Source organism: Staurois parvus, unplaced genomic scaffold (assembly GCF_062004578.1).
Source record: "Staurois parvus isolate SC_StPar_1 unplaced genomic scaffold, SC_StPar_1.0 ptg000315l, whole genome shotgun sequence".
NCBI classification, from domain to species: Eukaryota; Metazoa; Chordata; class Amphibia; order Anura; family Ranidae; genus Staurois; species Staurois parvus.
The window spans coordinates 2,817,132-2,842,811 of NW_028318111.1; the positions used below are offsets into that span (position 1 = coordinate 2,817,132).

Here is a 25,680-nt window from a genome sequence, read left to right on the forward strand (position 1 = left end):
GGCAATCCTAAACAAAGAGAAGTGGCCTTTGTGCAAAGCCTGAGAGTAAATTGCAGCAGAAAGGTTACATTGTAGTATGCAGCCGCCCTGCCTAATATGCATTGGGTGACGGCCAGCTTGCCTGTGCGGTTAACAATATTGCGAGCCCTTAATGATCTCTCCTCAAAGACAAACAATTAGACACAACATCTCACGCCTATAAAAAGCATCAACACCGAGATAAAAGGAGACCGGCGCATTATTCACCAGAAGACTGGTCAGGCTACACGGCGAAGCCGAATTCACACGCTCTGAGATCCAAAACTTCCGTAAACATGTGCATCGCGCTCCAAAAATAATAACTGCGCCCGCCTGTCAGAAACAAGCCTACGCGCGGCCTCTTTAATGAACAGGTGACTTCGGGACGGAAGCATGAATTGCTTAGGTGTAATTGAAACCCTTTTTGGCTGTTAATGCTGGCGTGAGCTTCAAGACGATTTTGTTTTATTTGTTTACTATGAAAACAAAGTTTTTCATTACGCTAAAGCCCACACGTGTGAGAAGGAGCTGAACGCTAAGCAGACGAGGAATTTGTAGACATGACGAGCACATAGATGCCCAATCTCCCCGGGCTCCAGTCACGGTACTAGGTATCAAGACGAGTTCCTGGAAATCGTCTTTACACGTGTACTATGTTTAAGGCTTGGTTCACACTGCTGCGACCCCATCGGCATGTGATTTCCAGTGTGAATTATTTGCGACTTTCATGCGACTTCAAAGTCTACGAGACTCAAGTCGCATCTAGGTGGTGCAGGAGCCTTTTTAAAAGTTGCATTGATTGGAATGGCAGCCATTGCAATTCATTTTTTCACTTGTCATGTGACTTTATGAGGGAGTTTTACTAAATCTGGAGCACTCAGAATCTGGTGCAGCCAATCGGCTTCTAACTTCAGCTTGTTTAATGAAGCTTTGACAATAAAACTTGGAAGCTGATTGGTTTCTATGCAGAGCTACACCAGATTTTGTACTCTCTGGCATTAGTAAATAACCCCTGTAACGGAGGAAAGGCAGGACAGAACACACAGAGTGGATGACAGACGCACAAAGCTTTATTGAGACAAACAGACGGCAGTCCTTCAATCTGAGGGGTGGCAGAGGGGGTGGATTTACCACTAAATGGTAACGAGGGGGCCCCACCCACTTATAGTCCACTAGGAGAGCCAAGGGGGTGTCCCTGTAACAGGGGTAGTCCGACACAGGAGGGGGGTGCAAGGGGTCACCACCGCAACAGTTCAGGTAACACAGTGGGGAAGTAGGTACTCACGGATCCAACAGGGTGCCTGGTCTCCCAGGGGTAGAAGCAGAACGCAGGTACCTGTGGAGTCCGGATCAGGCGGGTGGCCTCTGGCTCTGGCAGGCAGGCTGTGGTAGTCTCTACCCCTTCTGTGGGGTCTCTCGCAATCGCAGGCAGGCTTTCTCTGGTTGTCTCTTCCCTCCTGTGGGGTCTCTGTGAGGCTGGGGAGTAGACTTGCAGAGTCTAGTCACAAAGGTCTCGCCGGAGCTTGAGATCCTTTGATGACTGCACAACGGAATGAAACCGGAGCTCCCAACATCAGCCTCTTAAACTGCTGCAGGATGCTCCCTGGTCGCCTTGGCAACCGGGAGGGAGAAGGGAATACTAGACCTCAGGGAGAATCAGACTGGTGACAGGGACATCCTGGGGGGCAGGGATGATGTCTGCATAGATGAAAAGCAAGTTGGGAGGTGTGCAGAGAGCTCCCAGCCAGCTAGCCGGGAGAGAGGGGGGCCCAGAGTAATTTGATTAGGCCATTGAATTAGGCCATTTGGCCTAGTGACACAGGGGACAATTGGAACAATACAGAGCAGGACGCTGAGGGCATGTGATACAAGGCATTAATAAGGGGATTAATAATTGGCAGGCTCCCATACCGTGACAACCCCCTATTTGTCGCAAGTAGCATGACAAGTCGCTACAGTGTGAACCAGGGTTTAAAGTGGTTGTAAAGGCTCAAGGTTTTTCACCTTCATGCAATCTATGTAGCTCCCCCCCTAATACTTACCTGAGCCCCATCTTGATACAGCAATATGCACAACAGCACGACAGCTTGGGGACTGCTTGAGGACTCTCCCTCCTCATTGGCTGAGACAACAGCAGGAGCCATTGGCTCCCACTGGTGCAAAGCGCTCCATAGAGATCAAAGCAAGTGTGAATGAGCCCCTTAGACCACGTTACATGATACAACCAGATTTAGGGGGCATTCATTATGTTTTTTGCAAAATGTGGAGTTAAAGTTCAGGGTGATGACAAAAACACTCCTTGATTTCAAGTACTTATAAAATCAAAACTTATCAGAGTTTGTTTACAAAAACATTAACTGAAAAATGTCTTTTTCCTCCCACATAATCTCCGTGCACACCTCCCACCGCCAGAGGGCAGCCAAATCCAACATGGTGCTTGCCCATGAGCCAGCAGGAGCCATTGGCTCCCACTGCTGTCAATCGCAGCCAGTGAGCCAATGAGGAGAGAGAGAGGGCAGCGCTGAGCTGCAGCTCTGTGTTTGAATGGACATCCACAGTAGCATCTCAGGAGCGAGCCTGCTTGGGTGCCCCCATAGCATGCTGCTTGCTCTGAGGGCACTAGGCAGGAGGGAAGGGGGCAGGAGCAGGAGTGGTGGATCTGGGAAGAGCAGGATCGGGGTTGCTCTATGCAAAACCACTGCACAGAGCAGGCACGTATGACATATTTGTTATTTTTTTGAATTGCCTTTAATATCCCTTTAAAGTGACTGTACTGTGGGAAAAATCAAAAGCGAACTTTTGAAGTAGGCATCGTGGTTTTTGCCTTGTGCAGACAGTTGTCCCATTTTGCCACCAAGGTCCAGAAAAACAAACTTTGTATAGATCAGTATTTGCATAGGGTTAGCCATGAACCCTGCATATCAGTTGTGGTCACATTAAAGGGGATCTTCACCCTCCAATACATTATCCCTCCTCTGGTCCTATGCACCAATAGGGCTTATTTTTCTTTATCTACCTTTTTTTTTTTTTTTACTAAACTGTCTGGCCTTGCCCCCCTTGCATGTCATTCACCTAGGCTTTGCGCTGCCTTGCCTCATGGGATATGCATGTCACAAATTCAGTAAAAGACGAGGGGGTGGATTGACCGGAGTGCCATCAAGAGGCATACCGGCTGAACCCAGAACAGCCGGTAGCCTCTCGATGACGTCACACCAAAACACGGTGGTGCTGGACAACGCTGGATCCACTAGGTGGGTGAATATCTGAAATGTGCACAACTCACCACCAGGTAAGTAGCAGTTTTAAAAAAAATGGGGGAGGGAAATCTGCTTTACCCACTTGCCTACCGGGCACTTATACCCCCTTCCTTACCAGGCCAATTTTCAGCTTTCAGCGCTGTCGCTCTTTGATTGACAATTGCGCAGTCATGCAACATTGTACCCATATGAAATTTTTATCACTTTTTTCTCATAAATAGAGCTTTCTTTTGGTGGTATTTACTTGCCGCTGGGGGTTTTATTTTTTGTGCTATAAACAAAAAAACGAGCAAAAAATTTGAAAAAAAAAAGGTTTCTTTTATAAAATTTTGCAAACAGGTAATTTTTCTCCTTTACTGATGTGCGTTGATGAGGCTGCACTGATAGGCAGCACTGATGGGCACTGACAGACAGCACTGAAGGGCACTACTAATGAGGTGGCACGGATAGGCGGCACTGATAGGTGGAACTGATAGGCGGCACTGATGATGGGTACTGATAGTCAGCACTGATAGGCGGCACTGACTGGTGACACTGCTGGGCACTGACTGGCGGTACTGCGGGGCACTGACTGGCGCAACTGCTGGTCACTGACTGGCGCAACTGCTGGGCTGCACTGATGGGCAGAGGTGGGTGGCACTGCTTGGCACAGGTGGGGGACACAGGTGGGTGGCACTTCTGGGCACAGGTGGGTGGAACTGGTGGGTGGCACTGCTGGGCACCGATCATCAGGGCACTGATGATCGGTGCCGTTCCCTGCTCTGACAACTGCCGGTTCTCGGCAGTACTTTCCCCACGTTCTGACAGCGTGAGGAAAGTGCAGCCGAGAAGCTGCAATTGCATTTCCCTGTGATCAGCGTGTCATTGGACACGGCTGATCACGTGGTAAAAAGCCGCTGTGATTGGCCTTTTACCACATCACGTGATCAGCTGTGTCCGTAGGATCTCATGGAGATCGCCGGGTGCGCACCTCAGGGGGCGTGCAGGAGAGCGCGTTCTGGTAGGAGGTCATATGACGCCCTCCCAGAACTGGCCGGCCGCAGTGTAGCCGTCATTCAGCTATCTGTGGTCGGCAACTGGTTAAAGTGGTTCCAAAGTCAAAATGGCTTCTGTACCTTAATACATTCTCTACATGTCTTGTAAAAAAACCTTTCAAACCTTCCATGTTAACAGTACATAATATATCTTGCATGTCAAATACAAAACCACAGCCGCTTGCGGTGCTCACAAGGCTGGAGGAGATGTATGGGCGATCCGCTCCCAAGCTGACATCACTTAGGCCCTATACCCACAGGGGTCCTGGAACTTCCTACAGCTCCTCCAGCCTTGTGAGCACCACAAGCGGTCGTGGTTTTGGATTTGAGATGCAAGATATATTATGTACTTTTAACACGTGAGTTGTTATAACATTAATAAACTGTTTTTTTGCCCATGGCTGCTCTTCTTAGATGGTGCTTCCCTGTCTGTCTATACTGGGATCACACAGGAGTGGTAGGGGGAACCACATGCGATTTGGACAGTAATCACGTTGCATTGCTGTTCAAATCACTTGTGATTCTTTGCAGTGCGATTTGAGCCCATTCATTTTGCATAGAGTCAAAGGTATCGTTACTCGGTATCGGCGAGTACCTAACCGAAAGTATCGGTACACGGTATCAGTGCAACCCTACTTGCAATGGTCGCATTCTTCAGTAGTACTGCCTGCTGAATGTGACATTCTGTTTCGTTTTTGCCACAGCATGCCCTGGTTCAGGCAGGTTGTCGGAGGATGGAAAAACTACGTCTTAACCCCATGGTTTTACTGCGCCCTAGCCACAAGTGAGAACAAAGCAAGTCACCAGCAATCTGTACATAAACATTATTTCAGGTGCTCATACCAGTTGTATTTAAAAAATGCATTTAATGATTTTAAATAAATGCATAGCATTGATAACTGTCTATCCAATATCTACGGGGAAAAAAATGTTAAATCATGTATATTTAAATGTAATCATGCAAGGTGATACTTAATTCTGCTGCACTGCTAGCAGAGATTACACGAAGGTTTTTATATTGATGTATTTGTAGAAGTAGCATGTCCCTTGGAACTGTCATGTACTGTATACCTATCTATATTTGTACGTTTATTTGCACTCCGTTTTCTGACATGAGAAGCGGCTAACTGTGTCTTCATCCATCATATTATTTATTGAAATGTCACTTTGTAGACGTCTGCCTCCTGTGGTCTCCGTGTCCTGTTTATAGGTCCCTCCTAGTGTCAGCATGCAACGCACGTCATGTAATAAACAGAAGGATACAGACAGACTCGTGTCTCTGGTAACATCTTGATAACATTGGTACTGAAATCAATGCATTCTATGAAACGTAAGATATATTGTGATTTCAGGGTCAAACAGCACAAAATGCAATGAGTTTCACTAACCTTAAGCAGGGGTCTCCAAACTTTAAAAAAAAAAAAAAAGGGGCTAGCTTACTGTCCTTCAGAATTTGGGGGGGGGGGGGGGGTGTACTGTGGCCAAGGGAAGTAGAAAATGCATTTGTGTCAACAGGAGTAAACAATGCCCTATCATTGTTGTCAGTGGAATGAATAGTGACCCATCATTTGTATCAGTGGCAGGCATAGTGCCCCATCATTGGTGTCAGTGGGAGGAATAGTGCCCCATCATTGGTGTCAGTGGGAGGAATAGTGCCCCATCATTGGTGTCAGTGGGAGGAATAGTGCCCATCATTGGTGTCAGTGGGAGGAATAGTGCCCCATCATTGGTGTCAGTGGGAGGAATAGTGCCCCATCATTGGTGTCAGTGGAATGAATAGTGTCTCATCATTGGTATCAGTGGAAGGAATAGTGTTTAATCATTGATGTCAGAGGAAGGAATCATTGATGTCAGAGGAAGGAACAGTGTCCCATCATTGGTGTCAGTGGGAGGAACAGTGCCCCATCATTGGTATCAGTGGAAGAAATAGTGTCTCATCATTGATGTCAGAGGAAGGACCAGTGTCCCATCATTGGTGTCAGTGGGAGGAACAGTGCCCCATCATTGGTGAGGTCATCTAAGGCATTGCTGCCTCTAACTACTAGTCTCACAATATTTGGAGTAATATTTGGTGATGTCACTACTGTGCTGCTCGCAGTTCTCCTTGCTGGAGAGGAAGCTGTACCTGAGGACCTACAGTGCAAGGATCTCCTTGCTTCTTTCGTTCTATGGTTCCTAAACCTTTCCTGCTACTTCTTGGTCATTACTTTATCAGTTATCATTCACCAGGGTGGCAGTTCCAACACCAAAAAACAAGGCCCTGAATGAATAATGCTCTTACTACTATCGAGTGGGTGTGGGATCTATGGGTCCGTTTAGACACCCCCTTGTGAATTCATACAGAAGAGACACTTTTCATGTACTGTTCCCAGCTGACTGTACCCTCACCCCATTGTTTTCCCCTATACCTCCCATTTCTTCCCTTTTACCTGGGTGACGCTGCTCTTTTTTCACTCATGTTACTCTGTTCTTTGATGTGCAGCACCCTCCTAGACAGGGTGGGCTGCTAGACCAAATTTAGTTTTAGCTCCACTGTAATCAGAGGAGCAAGGGTTGATTAATCTGGGCTGCTCAGGGTTTCACAGGCTGCTGCTCTGCTACTTTCCCCTGTCTTCTAGAGATTTCTAGAATCTAGGGGGAGGGAGGGCAGAGTCTGCAGCCTGAATATTTATAGAACTCCAGCCAATCCTTGGGGAGGTGTACTCAGCAGGTGGGAGGAGCCCATAAATTGTCTGAGGCCTGAACAGCAGGGGGAGATTGAAGTATGCTGATGTAAGGCAGCATTCCAGGGTCCAGCCTGCTGGAGGAGACCCCTGTTGAGGCGCTTAGCTCTCCTGGGCAGAAGCCAGTTTGAAGCCCCCCCAAGGTCCCAGGTAGGCTTAGCAGGGGGGACCTATTTGCAGAGCATACCAGGAATCTAAGAGGTTAGGAAAAAGCTCATGGGAGGAAAGATGGAAAGGAAGCTGTGGGAGAGAGCCCAAGTTGTCCAGAGGCTGAATGAGTCCTCATTTCCCTCATGGGGTAAAAGCCTGGTGGATATCGGAAGGAGGCATCCAATGATCCTGTGGCCAAGTGAGCAGATGACCCCAGTGCTGCAAGTGTAACAGTGTAGTGCTTTAATCTCTGGGGAGATGACAGACTGCATAGGGATTCTGTGGGAATATTGCTGGGAACGTACAGCCAGTAGTTGTGCAAGTACAGCCAAGCAGGGGTGGAATACCTTCAGGTGTTGTACAAGTGCAGCCAGAGTTGTACATGTTTTCTAAGAGTTTGGTAAGAGCAGCCAGAAAGTTAGCAGTCCTCAAGTTTGTTCAAGTTCTACAGTTCTGGATATCCCATGCTCCCTGTCCCCATTCAAGTTCATCATTCTACATTGAAACCACAAAAAACCCAGATTCTTGAGCCAGAGAAAGAATGCTGAAAATGCTGTGTGACTGGCTGTGAGTGAGAGGAGAGGAAATAGGCCCAAATCACCAGCGGCTCTTACGAACAGTGTGCTACAGATGTTTGAGGATTGTTTAGAAGAGTGTCCTGGGTTCAGCCCCCACCAGAGTCACTACTTGCTTGGTGCAAGCATGCATTTTTTCAAGGTTTTCTTACAATCCAAACAATTTCTGATCTAATTTCACTACACTTTTATTAAGTTTTAAAAGGGTAACAAAACAAAAGGAGGAGACGCAGTCCATATGAATCATTGAATTATCATTCTAGTAGCCTGGCTATGCAGTGGGGTTGATTTACTCAAACTGAAGTGCAAAATCTGGAGCAGCTCTGCATAGAAACCGATCAGCTTCAGTTTTTTGGTCAAACTTAACTGAATAAGCTGAAGTTAGAAGCTGATTGGCTGCAATGCACAGCTGCAGCAGATTCTGCACTCTCCAGTGTTAGTAAATCAACCCCAATGTATAAGAGCAACTCATCTCCATTAATGAGAAATGTTAAGGGTCCAGGAAAAGGTGTTTATCCAAATGCCGGCCAGTCACATACCTGGTAGATCTCTGGTCTTTAAGTGGGTGTAGCGGGATGGTGCCTGTAGCTGCAGGTATCACCCTGGTACTATTTTTTTAGAGCCGATGGTCGGCTGTCTTGTAATAGCAATCGGAGAGGCTAACTTGCAGCTTGATTGCTATTACAAGCAATCCATGGATGGCTCGGCCTCTCCAGTCCCACCGATCCCGGCTTTGTTCGGCTCTCCGCTTCAGTAACCAAAGAGACGATGACCTGTGATCACGGGTTACAGCGCCATTTTTAAAAACTCAAAAGCATTCAAAACACCAATCTTAGCGCTTTGAATGCTTCTAAGTGCAGAGGAGGGATTTCGGGTCTTCTAGAGCCCTCCATAAAGAGTACCTGTCGCGTACCTATTGCGTTCACAAGGATGTTTACATTCCTTGTGACAGCAATAACAGTGTAAAAATGGAAAAAAAAAATGTAATTAAAAAAAAAAGAAAGTGCAGCCCCCCCTGTGCTTGTGCACAAAGGTGAACACACGTGTCAGTTCCGTGTGTGCAAACAGCATTCATCCCACACAAGTAGGTGAATAGTTGGGGTAGTAAGGAAAAAGCAAGTTAATGTAAAAAGAGTAAGTAGAGGAGGGTATAGGTCAGGGGTAGGCAACCTGCGGCTCTCCAGCTGTTGCAGGACTACAAGTTCCATCATGCCTCTGCAAGTCATAGCTGTAATTGTCAGTTTTGTAATGTTGCAATGCCTCATGGGAAATGTAGTTCCACAACAGCTAGAGAGCCGCAGGTTGCCTACCCCTGGTCTAGGGAATGATGACAGCCAAGGATTGTAAAACACGTTATCAAGTTGTAGTAAATGACCATTAAGGGTTGAGAAGATGGTAGTCAAAATTGGGAGGAAAAAAGTTGTCTTTCCAAGAGGACCTGAGTTTCTCGACTTCAACCACAGTATCTGTCAATTTAGTTGTTATATTTTCAGTATTGCCCAGGGTACTCTAATTGTAATTTCTATAGAATTAAGGGATGGGGATTGCCATGCAATTGTTTGTCTAGTCACAGAATTTCTGATCTCACACTGGTCCCAGTGCGGTGAGTGTAAGGCCTCTTTCACTCGAACTGACCGATTGGGTCCCCCTGTCCATTTTTCAAGCGGGTGTAAAAGGGTGTGTGTTCGTTTACACCCACCTGCATCTGATCCGTTCCCCATCCGTCTGGTGGATTGGATGGCGATCCGTTCCGCATCTGTCTGGCGGATCGGATTGGATGACAGTCATATGTCCATGTCCGCTCCGCAAAAGCGGAGTGGACACGGAGATACGGACCTGTCATCCGCTTGCTCAGCAGGGTTCAGCGGGCAGATCCCCGGATGGGCAAGCGGATCTGCTGATGAGTCCGCCCCATGTGAAAAGGGCCTTTGACTGCAGAAATTGCATTCGATTTTAAGATTCTTGAGGACAGGACAGATGTTGATGGCCCTATTAGATTAGAAGCTTTCTATGTTGCATGGAACGCTGATGTTATCACTGAACAAAACATAAATAATTAAAATAAATTTGTTCTCACGGGACCCTAAACAATTCCTTTTTAATTACAATGCTGCCAAATGCATGCGCCCGCCACAAGCCTGACTGTGGGAACGCGCGGGCAGGAGGCAAGTATCAGCAGCAATATGTGTTTATATACACGCCTAGTACAAGCACGGACTGACATCATACTGTCACACGCCAAGACATTCTGTAACATCTCACTCAGCAGCATTAAAATATTCTATTGATGTCTCATTTACCTAATTTACACTTACAGACACCATCAGAAGTACACAAATGTTCAGCAATTTAAAGGGAAAGTAAATTATATTTTTTAGAAAGCACATATTTGTAGTTATTATTGCAATGTTTATTTTAAATTTAGAATCTAGGTAGACAACATTTTTACATGATCTGCTCCTCATTGTCCCCGAAGGAATCTGGTGTGATGATGGTCATCATGTAACTCAGAAAGGAGACATTACCTGATAACTTTCTAAACAAAGGGCCAATTTACTGTTCTTCAGACTCTGAGGGGGCCAGACTGTGGTCAGTGAGAGTAGAAAATGCCTCAATGTCAGAGGGAGTAAACAATGCCTCATCATTGGTATTAGTTGGAGGAATAGTGTGCGCTGATGAGGCAGCACTGATAGGCGGCACTGATGAGGCTGCACTGATAGGCGGCACTGATGAGGCTGCCCTGATGGGCATTAATAGGCAACACTGAAGAGTACTGATAGGAGGCACTGATGGTCACAGACTGGCAGCACTGATGTTCACTGCTTAGCAGCGCTGATGGACACTGTAGGAGGCACTGATAGGCAGCACTGATGGACACTGCTTAGCAGCACTGATGAACACTGTTGGGGCTGCACTGATCACAGCGTGAGGAAAGTAATGACGATAACCGGCAACTGTGTTTACTTCATGATCAGCTGTTTCATTGGACACAGCTGATCACATGGTAAAGGTTGGGTGCTCATGGGATGGGGTTCCCAGAACTGGACGACGCCCTCCCAGAACTGGACGACCGCACTGTAGTCATCATTTCGCTATAGGCTTAGCAGCACTGATGGACACTGTTGGGGCTGCACTGATCACAGCGTGAGGAAAGTACTGACGATAACTGGCAACTGTGTTTACATCATGATCAGCTGTTTCATTGGACACAGCTGATCACATGGTAATGGGTGGGTGCTCATGGGATGGGGTTCCCAGAACTGGACGACGCCCTTTCAGAACTGGACGACCGCACTGTAGTCATCATTTCGCTACAGCGCAGTCAGCAAGTGGTTAAGATAACACAGGACAGCTCTGAGTTTCTGACTATATCAACAGGTACTTTTCTGCAATTACCAAACATATATAACAACATGGTAAGGACAGTTTATTACTCCCTTCCTGCTTAGCCCATTGTCCCTTCAAATGGGCAGTTAGGTCCGAAGGGAGGAAAGGTGTGCCTGATCACATGACCATTGTGATTGGCTGTCTGGGGTCACATGATTGGACATTAGAGCTGATGGCTCCCGATCATTACTAGAGACCAGAAGTTATCTTTGACAGCTCAGTTGCTGTGCACACAATGAGTCGGCTATCAGCACAGAAACCTCTGCTGCCCATTGACGCATATGAGCGGTTTGTTGATGTTAAAAACCACTTTCTTTGCCGCTGCACACGTGCAAGACGCAAGAGGTTAAAATGATGCCTTGCAGTAGTGGAGTCATTGTTTGGAATCCCTGCCAGTACAATGTCTGCATGGAGTTTGTATGTTCTCCCTATGCTTGCATAAGTTTCCCTTCGGTACTTCGTTTTCCTCCCACACTCCAAAGACATTCTGGCAGGTTAAATGGGTCCAGTCTACACTGAGTGAAAATTGTCTACGCACATGTGTTAGCACACTCTGCATGCCAGACCCATGTTGAGAAATTGGGGAGGGTTGAGAAAAAAACTGGTGACCTACCTCGTAAAAATATCACCAAGAAAATGTTATAGAAAAAGGGTATCAGACATGGGGCTCAGAGAGCTGGCTCACAGAATCGCAGAGAGTTGGATATGACTAAACAGATATGTGGGCTGGGAAAAATTGCAGCAAATTCTCACTGCCAGTCACGGTGCTGGGATTCAAAATGGAACTCTGCAAGCCCCATCTGCTCCACTGCTGGGCATTGTAGGGGGCATGGACACGGGCTGACAACCTAGTGTGTGACAACATGAATACCTGAAGATTCCACAGGAGGGTGACAATGCTACCACTGCATTGGCAGCCGGTTTTTAAACATATCAAGAGGAAATCTTAGAAGTGAATTTTGAAATGCCTTTCTCATTTTATCTTTCAGACTTGCTCTTCCACATTTCTGCTATTGCGTTAAAAGATACGCTCACCTTTTGTAAAAAAAAAATAATAATAATAAATAATAATAAATGCAGATCTTTCTTCAGGTAAAATAATGTGCATTTATTAGTTTTTACACTACAGCCTGTAAAGCATTGTGCCCACAATCAGTGGATCATGAGTGCAATGTCAGGCTCCTGCAAACATGCAGTATAGCTACGGGCAGACAGTTACTGAATTGCAGGAACAATCAATGAACTAAGAGAGTGCTCAGTGAGTACTCACTGAGAACTACAAGCCATCTGCCAGGGTGGCAAACAGGACATGTAGTTCACACATTCACAGATATATGCAAATGACATGGCTATGTGGGTGGAGCACAACCATGCTATTTTTATATTGTGACAGTGTGTGCAGGGAGAGGATCCCCCACCAAATGCCATAATGAGGGATCATAGAAGTGTGGGCACTTCAGCACAGAACATGTTACATTCTATACGGGTGTAACATGTTACAAAATGTGAACATATTCTTTAAATACAGAGATTTGTAAATTAGCCACTAGCAGGAGCTCTCAGTGGATTAGTACCGCTTCTCTCCTTTCTCCTTGAGCTCCGTGATCTGTGACAAAACGCGTTGGGGAGGAGTTTGCGACGTCATAACGCCGAACAAGAAGGAAGATCTCGAGCTCTCAGATCATACTGGATGGCAATGGCAATAAGAAGGGGCCACACACCTCTTTACGTAAAGCATATTATCCATGTGCACAGGAGTTGGTGCACTATATAATGTGAGTGGATAACTTATGTTTTTTTTTAATGAAGAATCCGTTTTATACAGTTTAGCACTATTTTTTTTAATAATCAATTTGAGCACACCTCTATATGAAGAGTATTGCATAGTCAACAGCAAGTTCACTTACGAATGGAGGAACACAGGGGATCTGTAGGAAGCAGCCTGCCACTGGATATTTAACCCCACTGGGGAAGGCGCATCTAGACCTGGGCACAGGTCGTAATCGAAGGTGAGCGCATATATGGACTGGTGGCGGGACACATGGTGGTCTTGGAGTAAAGCCACGGAGGACATATCAATGGATTGATCACCCAGTGACTGTTGTTTTTGCCTGCTTATCACGGTACGAGTTTATTAAGGTTGTTTGGATAACCCAGTTTGGTACTGGAGGATCCCTGTACCAAACTGGGTTATCCAAACAGTCTTAATAAACTCCCATTATTGCGATATTATTTTTATTGCTATTATTGTGTACACTTCACATTTTGTATTTATTGCTACCTATTCACCAGTATTGCGGACAAATGATTTATTATTGATCTGCAATTATTAATGAACTTTCTACATGTTTTTATGTATGAATATGGATATGTAGTGATTTGGGATTGATATCATATATTTTGGCATTATTTGATAACACATTATTTATTTATTTCAGGTACTTCTATAGCGCCGTCAATTTACGCAGCAGTTTACACATATATATTGTATATTCATATCAGTCCCTAACCCTCAAGGGGTGTACAATCTAAGGTCCCTAATTCACATTCATGCATACACATACTAGGGACAATTTAGACAGGAGCCAATTAACCTCCCAGCATGTCTTTGGAGTGTAGGAGGAAACCGGACACATAAGATCATTTAGCTGCACAGGGATTTTCTCTACAGAGGGTCACACCACTATTGTAATAATGCGGTAGATCTACACTTTTTTTTTTTTTAGTACCACTCCTCTGTCTTTCTATTCTCCAAATCAATATAAATATAGCAGAATAAAAGGATCCCTTCTGATTCATGTAGGGCTCGGTGACACTAGCAAGCTGCACTGCCACTGCTGTGCTGTGAAACACAGTGGGGTTATTAAATAAAGCTGGAAGGTACAAAATCTCATGAAGCCGTGCATAGAAACCAATCAGCTTCCAGATTTTATTGCCAAAGCTTAGTTGAACAAGTTGAAGTTAGAAGCGGATTGGATACTATGCACAGCTGCACCAGATTGAGAGTGACAGTTTTGGTAAATCTCCCCCAGTGCTCATGATCACACCGTTTTCCATAAAATGTTATTGAAATGTGATGAATAACATTTCAGGACAGCTCTTTTCACTGCAGTGGCGCTGTGATGGCATTTTTTTTCAGAGCATACCGCAGAAACGATGAACTGACACCATTGGGAACATTTTGTCTTGTATATGTATTGGTGCTGTACTGGAAATAGAAGCCAGTGTACCCCTAATGCATCTGGTGAAAACGTGCCCTTAAATGCACCTATGCTCAGACTATGCACACTAAACAATTTACAATTCTAAAAGTGTTACTAAACCCCAAGACCCTGCATTCACTATATCTGGTCTCCCCGGACCCTGCATTCACTATATCTGGTCTCCCCGGACCCGGCATTCACTATATCTGGTCTCCCCGGACCCTGCATTCACTATATCTGGTCTCCCCGGACTCTGCATTCACTATATCTGGTCTCCCCGGACCCTGCATTCACTATATCTGGTCTCCCCGGATCCTGCATTCACTATATCTGGTCTCCCCAGACCCTGCATTCACTATATCTGGTCTCCCCGGACCCTGCATTCACTATATCTGGTCTCCCCAGACCCTGCATTCACTATATCTGGTCTCCCCAGACCCTGCATTCACTATATCTGGTCTCCCCGGACCCTGCATTCACTATATCTGCTCTCCCCAGACCCTGCATTCACTATATCTGGTCTCCTCGGACCCTACATTCACTATATCTAGTCTCCCCGGACCCCGCATTCACTATATCTGGTCTCCCTGGATCATGCATTCACTATATCTGGTCTCCCCGGACTCTGCATTACCTATATCTGGTCTCCCCGGACCCTGCATTACCTATATCTGGTCTCCCCGGACCCTGCATTACCTATATCTGGTCTCCCCGGACCCTGCATTCACTTTATCTGGTCTCCCCGGACCCTGCATTCACTTTATCTGGTCTCCCCGGACCCTGCATTCACTTTGTCTGGTCTCCCCCCGGACCCTGCATTCACTTTGTCTGGTCTCCCCGGACCCTGCATTCACTATGTCTGGTCTCCCCGGACCCTGCATTCACTATATCTGGTCTCCCTGCACCCTGCATTCACTATATCTGGTCTCCCCAGACCCTGCATTCACTATATCTGCTCTCCCCGGACCCTGCATTCACTATATCTGGTCTCCCCGGACCCTGCATTACCTATATCTGGTCTCCCCGGACCCTGCATTACCTATATCTGGTCTCCCCGGACCCTGCATTCACTATATCTGGTCTCCCCAGACCCTGCATTCACTATATCTGGTCTCCACGGACCCTGCATTCACTATATCTGGTCTCCCCGGACCCTGCATTCACTATATCTGGTCTCCCCGGATACTGCATTTACTATATCTGGTCTCCCCGGACCCTGCATTCACTATATATGGTCTCCCCGGACTCTGCATTCACTATATCTGGTCTCCCACAGTACGCAGAACACGGAAATGCAATTATTTTAGTAAATATAAACTGCTAAATACCTTTTCTCATCAGCAGTTAGAACAGTCTTACGACTTTTATCCAGGGGCGGACTGACAACTCATGGGGCCCCCGGGCAATAGGGGATCATAGGGCCCCTGTGTCCTTGCCCAAACTCAAAAAAGCCTATGAAAAAGGTACCAGGGGCATCTCATGGGGCCCCCTACTGACCCCAGGCCCGTGGTCAGTCCGTCCCTGCTTCTATCAGTGTCCAGCAGAGCACTGGTTATTGTATGTAGGAGGAGTTGTCGTTTTCCCGATTGTCCTATGAGACTGCAGGACCCCTGACCCTCTGTCTGGACAGTGCTGATTGGCGCTGTGCTGATCACATTCACTCTCCCAAGAAAGAAAAAAATCTCTAGTAATACACAACAAACTGAGCATGTGCAGCTTGCCCCCAAGGCACTGTTCTATCAGCAGATGGATTGGGGACAGAAGATCAGAGAAGACAGGATCAAACAGCCTTTTCACACAAAGCAGAGGAATAACCCCTTAGGTTCCACAGTGAGTATACCAAGCATGCTTTACTGCATCTACAGACTGATTTCACTGTTTGTGGGTTTAGTAACATTTTAACAAGCATCAATCCCTAGTTTATACTTGCCGTCACGAGGCATGTAGTTTTGTGCTTCCTATACTTCATTACAGGTAAGTAATGTAACTAAATCTGTAGAAATGAATGTTTTTTTAGCTAATCTTCAGATTTAGGTAACTTTTGTATTTTGCCCGGATTACTACTTGAACTTTCTCCACAAAGCTACTATATACCAAGATGGAAGAGTGCGGGTTTTAAACTGTATTCACTGCTTATCAAACACATGTCAAATACTGATCCGGGTACAAGTGTACTTCAAGCCCAGCTTTATTTCCACTGCTCCAGAAGTATCTTTGTACCTTTACAAGTTTGCTTTTGTAGAAATGTAGTAATTGCAGTAGGCCACATGGTGGCAAAAGAGCACCTTTGATGGCACTTCATTACTTTGTTGCTCTACAAGACGTCCAGCCTAATGCAGAATCAGAATATTTTATTAAAGAGAAACTAAAGTAATTAAATATGATCTGATAATACGTTTATCTTATGTCTTTGCTGTGGAAAAGCAATCCAATGCAGTGTCCAACACCCTGAACGAGTGTCTTTGCCCAACCATTCCACTGCATCATCTCTTAGATTGTAAGCTCCCAGGATCAGGGCCCTCCTAACCCTCTTGTATTGAACTGTATGGTTGCTGTATTGTCTCCCTTATATTGTAAAGCGCTGAGCAAACTGTTGGCGCCATAAATCCTGTATAATAATAATAATATATAAATCCTGTATAATAATAATAATAATAGCTAGAAAAGCTACAATTTCTGGGGAAATTGTGTGAAGTGTTCTTGCCTCCACCAGTAGTCTACAACGGGAGTGGGCGGAGTAACTGGGCGGAGTAGCTTTTGTCACTCTGCTGGCTACTCACACACCTGGGTTCCTATGCCAACTCACTCTACAGCAAGGGCAGAGAAGAGCGGTTAAAAACAAACTGCTCCAACTTGCTCACTTCACTGGCGGTTGCCATCTTCAAACGGTTGTAGCTTAAAAATTATAAATCCTACACCAAAGAGCTTTATATTGTGAGAATCACAAGACCCAGACCTACTTGTTGATGCATAGTATGTCTCTGAAATATTAAAAATGAAGGCACAGCCGCAGTTTAGAAATTGCCCTTCAAATTTGAGGTGGCTAGAGTGGAGTTTCAATGAATGTCAATGGGCGGCGTGAGTTGCAAACAAATGGTCATATTGTGAAAACTATCAGGACTGTGGCTTAGCCGTGGACATTGTTAGTGGCAGCAGGGATAGCTGAACGTTTTGATATAAGATTTGTGTAGGTGGGCTTGAAAATGAGGGAGTGATGGCAGTTTAGAAATCATGTCCTGATTTTTCAGCTCTAGCTTTTGTCAGCTCCCACTCTAGTTTTGAACATTTCGCCATTCATTCCTATGGGACCAATTTCACCACAAAAGCGTTGATATTTCGTGAACCATTCGGCGAACATTTCCACAAAGTAATAGCACACCAATCGGGAACAATCCGCACGTTTCCGTATATTACGGTCCTTGATCTTGTCTTCTCCAACCGCTGCGCTCCCCACAACCTCACTAACACCCCCTTCCCTCTCTCTGACCACAACCTGATCACCTTCTCTATCTCCTCATCCTCCAACGCCTACCCCTCCAAATGTCACACTACTACCAGCCGTAACCTCCGCAACCTTAACCCTGCCTCCCTCCACTCCGCAGTTGATCAACTCCATGACAGCATCCTCCCCCTGTCCTGCCCCGACTTGGCTATGACCGCCTACAACAATGCGCTGTCAACAGCCCTTGACTCACTAGCGCCTTTAACCACACGCAACATCAGACCCCGACCGCTCCAGCCCTGGCAGACTGATCACACCAAAACCCTCAAACGACACAGTCGTGCCCTGGAGCGACTATGGCGCAAAACCAAATCCCAACAAGCCTTCACCCGATACAAATCTGCCTTCCACACCTACACCTCCTTCCTCCATACTGCCAAACAAGCCTACTTCCTGACCCTCATCAAGGCCCTCTCCTCCAATCCTCGCCGACTCTTCTCCACCTTCAACTCTCTACTCTCGCCACCCCCACCTCCACCCAGCACCTCACTCACTGCCCTTGAGATTGCCAATCACTTCAAAAACAAGATTGACACAATTCGCAAGGACATTGCCGCAACTCGCACGCCTTCTCAACCCGTCCCCTCTCACACAGCTACCCCCTCATCCCCCCTCCCCCTCGACATAACCCACAGGGACTTCGTCGCTGCTCAAACTCCCTCCAACCCCCTTCCCCCTCACTCAGCTACCCCCTCTACACCCCTCTCCCACGGCCCCACCACTGCTCTGACCTCCTCTCCCACCCCACCCTACATTCCTCATACTGAAGCTCCCCCAACACTCCGCACCTTTGACCTTACTACCATCGAAGAAGTCTCCAAGATCCTCTCTGATGCCCGCCTCACCACCTGCCCCCTTGACCCTATCCCCACACAACTCCTACAACCTCCCTCCCCCTCCATCCTACGCTCCCTCACCCACATCTTCAATCTCTCCCTCTCCTCCGGCACTTTCCCTTCCCCTCTGAAACATGCACACATCACCCCCATACTTAAAAAGCCCTCCTTGGACCCCAATGACCCGAACAACCTCAGACCCATCTCCCTGCTCCCATTTACATCTAAACTCCTCGAGCGCCTAGTCTACGCCCGCCTATGCTCTCACCTCAACGACAACAACCTCCTCGATCCCCTACAGTCCGGCTTCCGTCCCCTACACTCCACCGAAACTGCCTTACTCAAACTCTCCAACGACCTGCTAACCGCCAAAGCTAATGGCCACTATTCAGTGCTCCTACTCCTTGACCTCTCTGCGGCCTTTGACACAGTCGACCACCCCCTCCTCCTCAAAAAACTACACTCCCTCGGCCTCAGAGATTCTGCTCTCTCCTGGCTCTCATCCTACCTGTCACAACGCTCTTTCAGCGTTACCTATAATGCCACCACCTCCCTCTCACTCCCCCTCTCTGTTGGGGTCCCCCAAGGCTCTGTCCTCGGGCCCCTTCTCTTCTCCATCTACACCTCCTCCCTTGGCCAACTCATACACTCTCACGGCTTCAACTACCACCTCTATGCCGACGACACACAAATCTATCTCTCAACCCCCCACCTCACCCCCTCGGTCTCCGCCCGAATCACACACCTGTTGAGCGACATATCAGACTGGATGTCGCTCCACTTCCTTAAACTGAACCTCTCCAAAACCGAGTTTCTTGTCTTCCCTCCAGCCCGGACACCACCCCCCATTGACTTCTCCATCATGTCCAACAACGCCACCATCAAACCCGCCCCGCAGGCCAGAGTACTTGGTGTCATTTTGGACTCCAACCTATCCTTCCAGCCCCAAGTCCACTCTTTAACAAACTCATGCAGACTCCACCTCCGCAACATCGCCAAAATCCGCACGTTCCTAACTCCAGAAACCACTAAACAGCTCATCCACTCCCTCATCATATCGCGACTCGACTACTGCAACTCCCTCCTCACTGGCCTGCCTCGCCGCTGGCTATCCCCGCTTCAGTCCATCCTGAATACGGCTGCCAGACTCATTCACCTTTCCAACCGCTCCGTTTCCGCCACCCCCCTCTGCCAATCCCTCCACTGGCTTCCGATTGCGCAACGGATCAAATTCAAAATCCTAACACTGACGTACAAAGCTGTCCACCATACTGCCCCGAACTACATCACTGACCTAATATCCAAGTACCGCCCAGCACGCACACTCCGCTCCTCACAAGACCTCCTTCTCTCTAGTTCCCTGGTCTCCTCCTCCCATGCCCGCCTCCAGGACTTCTCCAGGGTGTCACCCATCCTCTGGAACTCCCTGCCCCAACCCATCAGATTATCACCTACTCTCCTCTCCTTTAGGCGCACCCTGAAAACCCATCTCTTCAGGGAAGCCTACCCCGCCCCCTGCTAACTTGCCGACCTCCTCCACTCTTCCTACCACTCCATCCCCCACAGCTATCTCCTCCTGTGCCACCATCCCCTCCCTCCTAGATTGTAAGCTTGAAAGAGCAGGGCCCTCGATCCCCTCATGTTTTGCATTGTATTGGTATTGTTCTGTCACATGTTCTGTCCCCCTTTGTAATGTACAGCGCTGAGCGAACTATTGGCGCTTTATAAATACTGAATAATAATACTGAATAATAATAATGTAGTGTAAAAACTGTGGGAGGAGTTAGGGTGGTAAATTTGGCTATAATAATAAGAATATATATGTGGGATAACAGGAAGTGGTCTTGTCATGCAACACTTAATAATCGTGTAAACTGGTAACAGCTTACAAGTTGAAGAAACAAGTTTATTGTTGCAAGGTAGCTGACTTTTATTTCAGGTTCAGATGTTGTCAGCTGATGATGAGCTGAGGAGGAGTTATGGCTGCACACAGGACACACAAATTATGGAGGAGATTTACTAAGCCCTAGTTCACATATATGTGACCGTGCGGGCCGCGTTTTGCACGGGTACGAGAGCCCATTCATTTGAATGGACTCCCGTGCCCGTGACACGCACAGAAGTCTCTGTACTTCTACTGAAAACGCAGCCCGCACGGAAACCTCGATTCCCAGTACGGGCGGCATGCCATTAGAACTAATGGCATCCGCCCGCGGGTCCGCATTTCTCTGTGCGGGTGGTGCGGCTGCACAGATTTTCGTGCGGATCCGCAGCGGCACCACCTTCACAGATGTGAACCTAGGGTAAAACTGGAGGAATAACCACTGCCATGCCGTAGTCTCTTACCTCTGCCAGGAAAGATTCTTGGAATGATCCCTCATCAAAAGATTCTGTTTTCAAGCGGCCTATAAGACAACCAGCATTCCTTTATTAGTAAAATCATGAGGCATGTTAACGGAGCGCTGGGCCCAAAAATAAGGGAACAGCTCAACATCCAATTTTTAAAAGCAGCTGTCAACCAGGGTGTCCTTGAGGGTCCCTGGAGTGCTACAAACAATATAAAAAGGATTGGCACATCACAATTTTTTTATTAAGTCCAGTAAAAGTTAATTTATCTTGACCAAAGGATATATCCAACACATATTGGAGACTAACAACTTTTGGGACTTGGGATACAGCAGGCTGTCAGACTTGCAACCGGCTAAAAATTCAAATCCTCCTATCTGCCGCAGTGCTCCTTCAGTGTTACCTTTAACGCTGCCACCTCCCCTTCACTCCCTATCTCTGTCGGGGTCCCTCAAGGTTCTGTCCTCGGACCCCTCTTCTTCTCCATCTACACCTCCTCCCTTGGCCAATTGATAAACTCCCATGGCTTCAACTACTACCTATATGCCGACGACACACAAATCTATCTCTCTACCCCTCACCTCACCCCCTCAGTCTCCAATCGCATCACCAGCCTACTAAGTGACATATCGGACTGGATGTCACTCCACTTCCTCAAGCTTCACCTTTCCAAAACTGAGCTCCTAGTATTCCCTCCAGTCTGTGCCCCCCCCCCCCCCGACTTCTCCATCAGAATCAACAACACTACCATCAGTCCCTCCCCTCAAGCCAGGGTACTAGGTGTAATCCTAGACTCCAATCTGTCCTTCCAGCCCCAGGTCCAATCGCTGACAAACTCATGTAGACTTCACCTCCACAACATCTCCAAGATACGCCCGTTCTTAACCTCGGAAACCACTAAGCAACTCATTCACTCCCTCATCATATCACGCCTTGACTATTGTAACTCCCTCCTCACTGGCCTGCCTCATTGCAGGCTATCCCCACTCCAGTCCATCATGAATGCTGCTGCCAGACTCATTCACCTTACTAACCGTTCCGTATCTGCCACCCCTCTCTGCCAATCCCTCCACTGGCTCCCAGTTGCCCAACAGATAAAATTCAAAACACTAACACTGACGTATAAAGCCGTTCATAACACTGCCCCTAATTATATCACTGATCTTGTCTCTAAATATCACCCAAACCGTACTCTCTGCTCCTCGCAAGACCTCTTACTCTCTAGCTCCCTTGTCTCCTCCTCCCATGCTCGTCTCCAGGATTTCTCAACAGCTTCACCCATCCTCTGGAACTCCCTACCCCAAGCTATCAGGCAATTGCCTACTCTGCTCACTTTCAGGCGCACCCTGAAAACTCATCTCTTCAGGGAAGCCTACCCTGACCCCAGCTAATACTGGAATCCCCTACTCCTCATACCACTCCATCCCCCACAGCTAATTACCTCCCGTACCTCTATCCCCTCCCTCCTAGATTGCAAGCTTCCAGGATCAGGGCCCTCTAATCCCTCTTGTATTGAACTGTATTGTTGCTGTATTGTCTCCCTCCATAATGTAAAGCGCTGAGCAAACTGTTGGCGCTATATAAGTCCTGTATAATAATAATAATAATAATAAACAACATGAGGGAGATTTACTAAAACTGATGTACTCAGAACCTGGTGCAGCTATACAAGGTAGCCAATCAGCTTCTCACTTGTTCAACTGAACTTTGGCAATAAAATCTAGAAGCCGATTGGTTTCTCTGCAGAGCTGCATCTGAGTTTTCAAATAACCCCCTTTCAGTCCAGTACACCCCAATTATTGCCAGCACTCAAACCCTCAAGAAGGGGGAGTTGCAAGTCCCAAAAACATGTTGGCAATATCCTCTGATCTGTTGTCAGGATAAACTTTTTCTGGTCTTAGAGATGTAAAAACTTCCAGAAATGTTGAAGCCATGGGAAAAAAAAATGTTTTTTTTTTCCCCTGTTCTTTTCTGAAGAAAATGAAAAATTTCGAAAAAAGTTGAAAAAAAATTCAGTGTGGAGTAGTTTTACAAATAGAAATTCATTTTGTTACCCTGTAAACATCAAATGCAGTATATATAAAAGTATTGTGATTGAAATAAAAGTACAGCTTATTCAGTAAATAAACCAAACTTGCTTTTTAACATTTGTGATGATCCAGAAGCAGCAGAAAGAGTGTTTCTGGAATGAGAACACTGGAAGGAAAAGCTACTTGCACTTCCATTCTGATCCTCATCATTTAATTTCATAAAGTATTATTCATTTCTTTAGGACACCTCTGGCATGCAAGGATATGTTTTGTCATCCATGTAGCATTTGCTCTCAGCAGAAATTGCACCCAACTGTAGGAGCTACAAGATGGAGCCCACAAGCAAACTAAACTGGAGCCTTTTCCCTGACGTGCCCCCTAGTGGCAGAAATGCGTATTTCTCTTGTTTGAGAACTGCATTGAGAAGTACAGTGTTACTTGAATTGTATTCCATGAATTGCTGGTCTTCAGCTGAGAGAACTTGGAATAATGTAAGACTTTACATAAAGTCTCAGAAATACCTAATTAAGGTCGTCACATTATATCAAATGTACCAAGGAAAGGTTTTTGAATAGCACCTTCACGTTACAGAGTTTACATTTTGAGACTCACATATATGTTTACTTGCACTACCTTTTTGATTTATGATTTTAATCTGATTGAGGATTATGATGTTTTAGATGAATTTCAGATATTGATTGGTTTACTTTATGCGCTGCACCTTTCCTTGGTACATTTGATTATATTGAGAGGACTTGTAGTTCCTTTTTTGGTGCATTTAGCTGCTATTTTTGTTAGCGCTCGCTGATTTTCTTTGTGTTATCGTTCATATTATATAGTTTGAATACCATGTCATAGATATATTATTTATCATTGTAAAAGAACATGTTCTGCACTGTTTTTTTTTTATTTTTCCGGAAAAAAAACACCTTTGGGGGGAAAAAAAGAAAAAAAAATTTTTTGCCCCAAACTTTACATTTTTTTCAGGACTTCCCATCTCTAGTCTTAGTATTAATTTGTATCACTCTCATCCTTAATATACTGTTATTGTTGTTATTGCATAATGCATACAAGCCTGGCCTATTTACCTCGAGTGAGCACAGCCCCGCTCTCCTGGTAATCCTGAATTTCGGCATCTTTCCTGAGCAGTATAGTGCACAGCTCCTGGCTCTGACAGTCTAGAGCCTTCGTCATACGCACCAGAGGCTGGACTAAATGTCGACACACCTGCCAATCAAACACAAGAGAGGGTGAACATTTGCCACATACAACAAGGTTGAGCCTGCACAAATGAAATAAAAACACCAAGACAAGCACCCAAATAAAATATAGTTTCCCAGAGTGTCCTGAGAAATACAAATATATGTAAACTGTAAAAAGCAATGTTTATTTTTTGCTCCTTTTTGGTCTTTTAATTATACCACTGAAAGTGTTGGTTACATCTGATTGTATGTTAAAAAAACTGACAATCCTGTCGGAAATCCAGTGCTGTCCTGAGTAATCTGTAATCTTCTGTCCAAAAATAATATCAACCCTGTCTAAGGCCTCTTGCATACCGATGTTTGAGCATCAGCATTTCTGGACATATTAGGTGTTTTGCGCGCATTTATGGGTATGCGCATTTGTACGCACAATACATTCCTAGGCAAAATCCATTAATATTTATGCTCATATGCCTGTATTTGCACATATTTGCTCATATTTGTCCTCACCAGCGCAAATACTGACCAAAATTGCAAATGTTTCTTTTTTTTTATACTCAAGAATACACAGCGCTTGTTTACACGCATGTGTGTACAGACACACTGTAAACAATGGACTGCATTTTAGATCACTAAAAAAAAAAACACACTGAGCTTTAACCAGCTGTAGTGTGCAAGAGGCCTAACTGACTTCTGTAGACTACAGAACACCTGCCCCCTATGATGTGGAGATGAAGACAGGGGGATGTTCTGCACTCTCTTCCTAGGGTAAGAACGCTGCTTCTCTATAAATATAGTACAGTGAGTGAACATTATCACCCTAGGACAAGAAGTGTGTTACTGGAAGGCTCACTAGTAAGAAAAAATTGGCTGAAATAAGAAAATGAATGCAGCAACCACATCTAAGGACTGATAATCTGCAATATTTTGTTTTTGTTCGTGGGTTTAGATATACTTGAAGAAATTGTAAAGGCATTTTTTTAAAATTAAACAGACGTTATATTTACCTGCTCTGTGTAATTGTTTTGCACAGAGCAGCCCCAATTCTTCTATTCTTGGGTCCCCCGCCGGCGCTCCTGGTCCTTCCCACCTGACAAGTGCCCCCAAAGCACGCAGCTTAGTATGAGGGCACCTGAGCAGGCTTTCTCCCGACCCGCTGCTCTGTGTGACCATTCACAAATGCTCAAACCTTCCATTCTTGGGTCCCCCGCAGGCGCTCCTGGCCCTTCCCTCCTGACAAGTGCCCCCACAACACGCAGCTTACTATGAGGGCACCTGAGCAGGCTTTCTCCCGACCCGCTGCTCTGTGTGACCATTCACAAATACTCAAACCTTCCATTCTTGGGTCCCACAGCCGGCGCTCCTGGCCCTTCCCACCTGACAAGTGCCCCCAAAGCAGGCAGCTTAGTATGAGGGC

General features: G+C 46.2%; 1 protein-coding gene across 3 annotated transcripts in view; it reads right to left on the reverse strand.

Annotated features, from left to right (window-relative positions):
* Positions 1-25,680, reverse strand: part of NHEJ1 (non-homologous end joining factor 1) — a 231,023-nt gene that overhangs the window by 187,332 nt on the left and 18,011 nt on the right. For all 3 annotated transcript variants that reach the window (XM_089683584.1, XM_089683583.1, XM_089683582.1), the window contains 2 exons: positions 24,150-24,288; positions 21,032-21,090 (listed from right to left, as the gene is read on the reverse strand). In XM_089683584.1, coding sequence (XP_089539710.1) covers positions 21,032-21,090; positions 24,150-24,288 — 198 coding nt within the window. The remainder of the gene's footprint in view (positions 1-21,031; positions 21,091-24,149; positions 24,289-25,680) is intronic.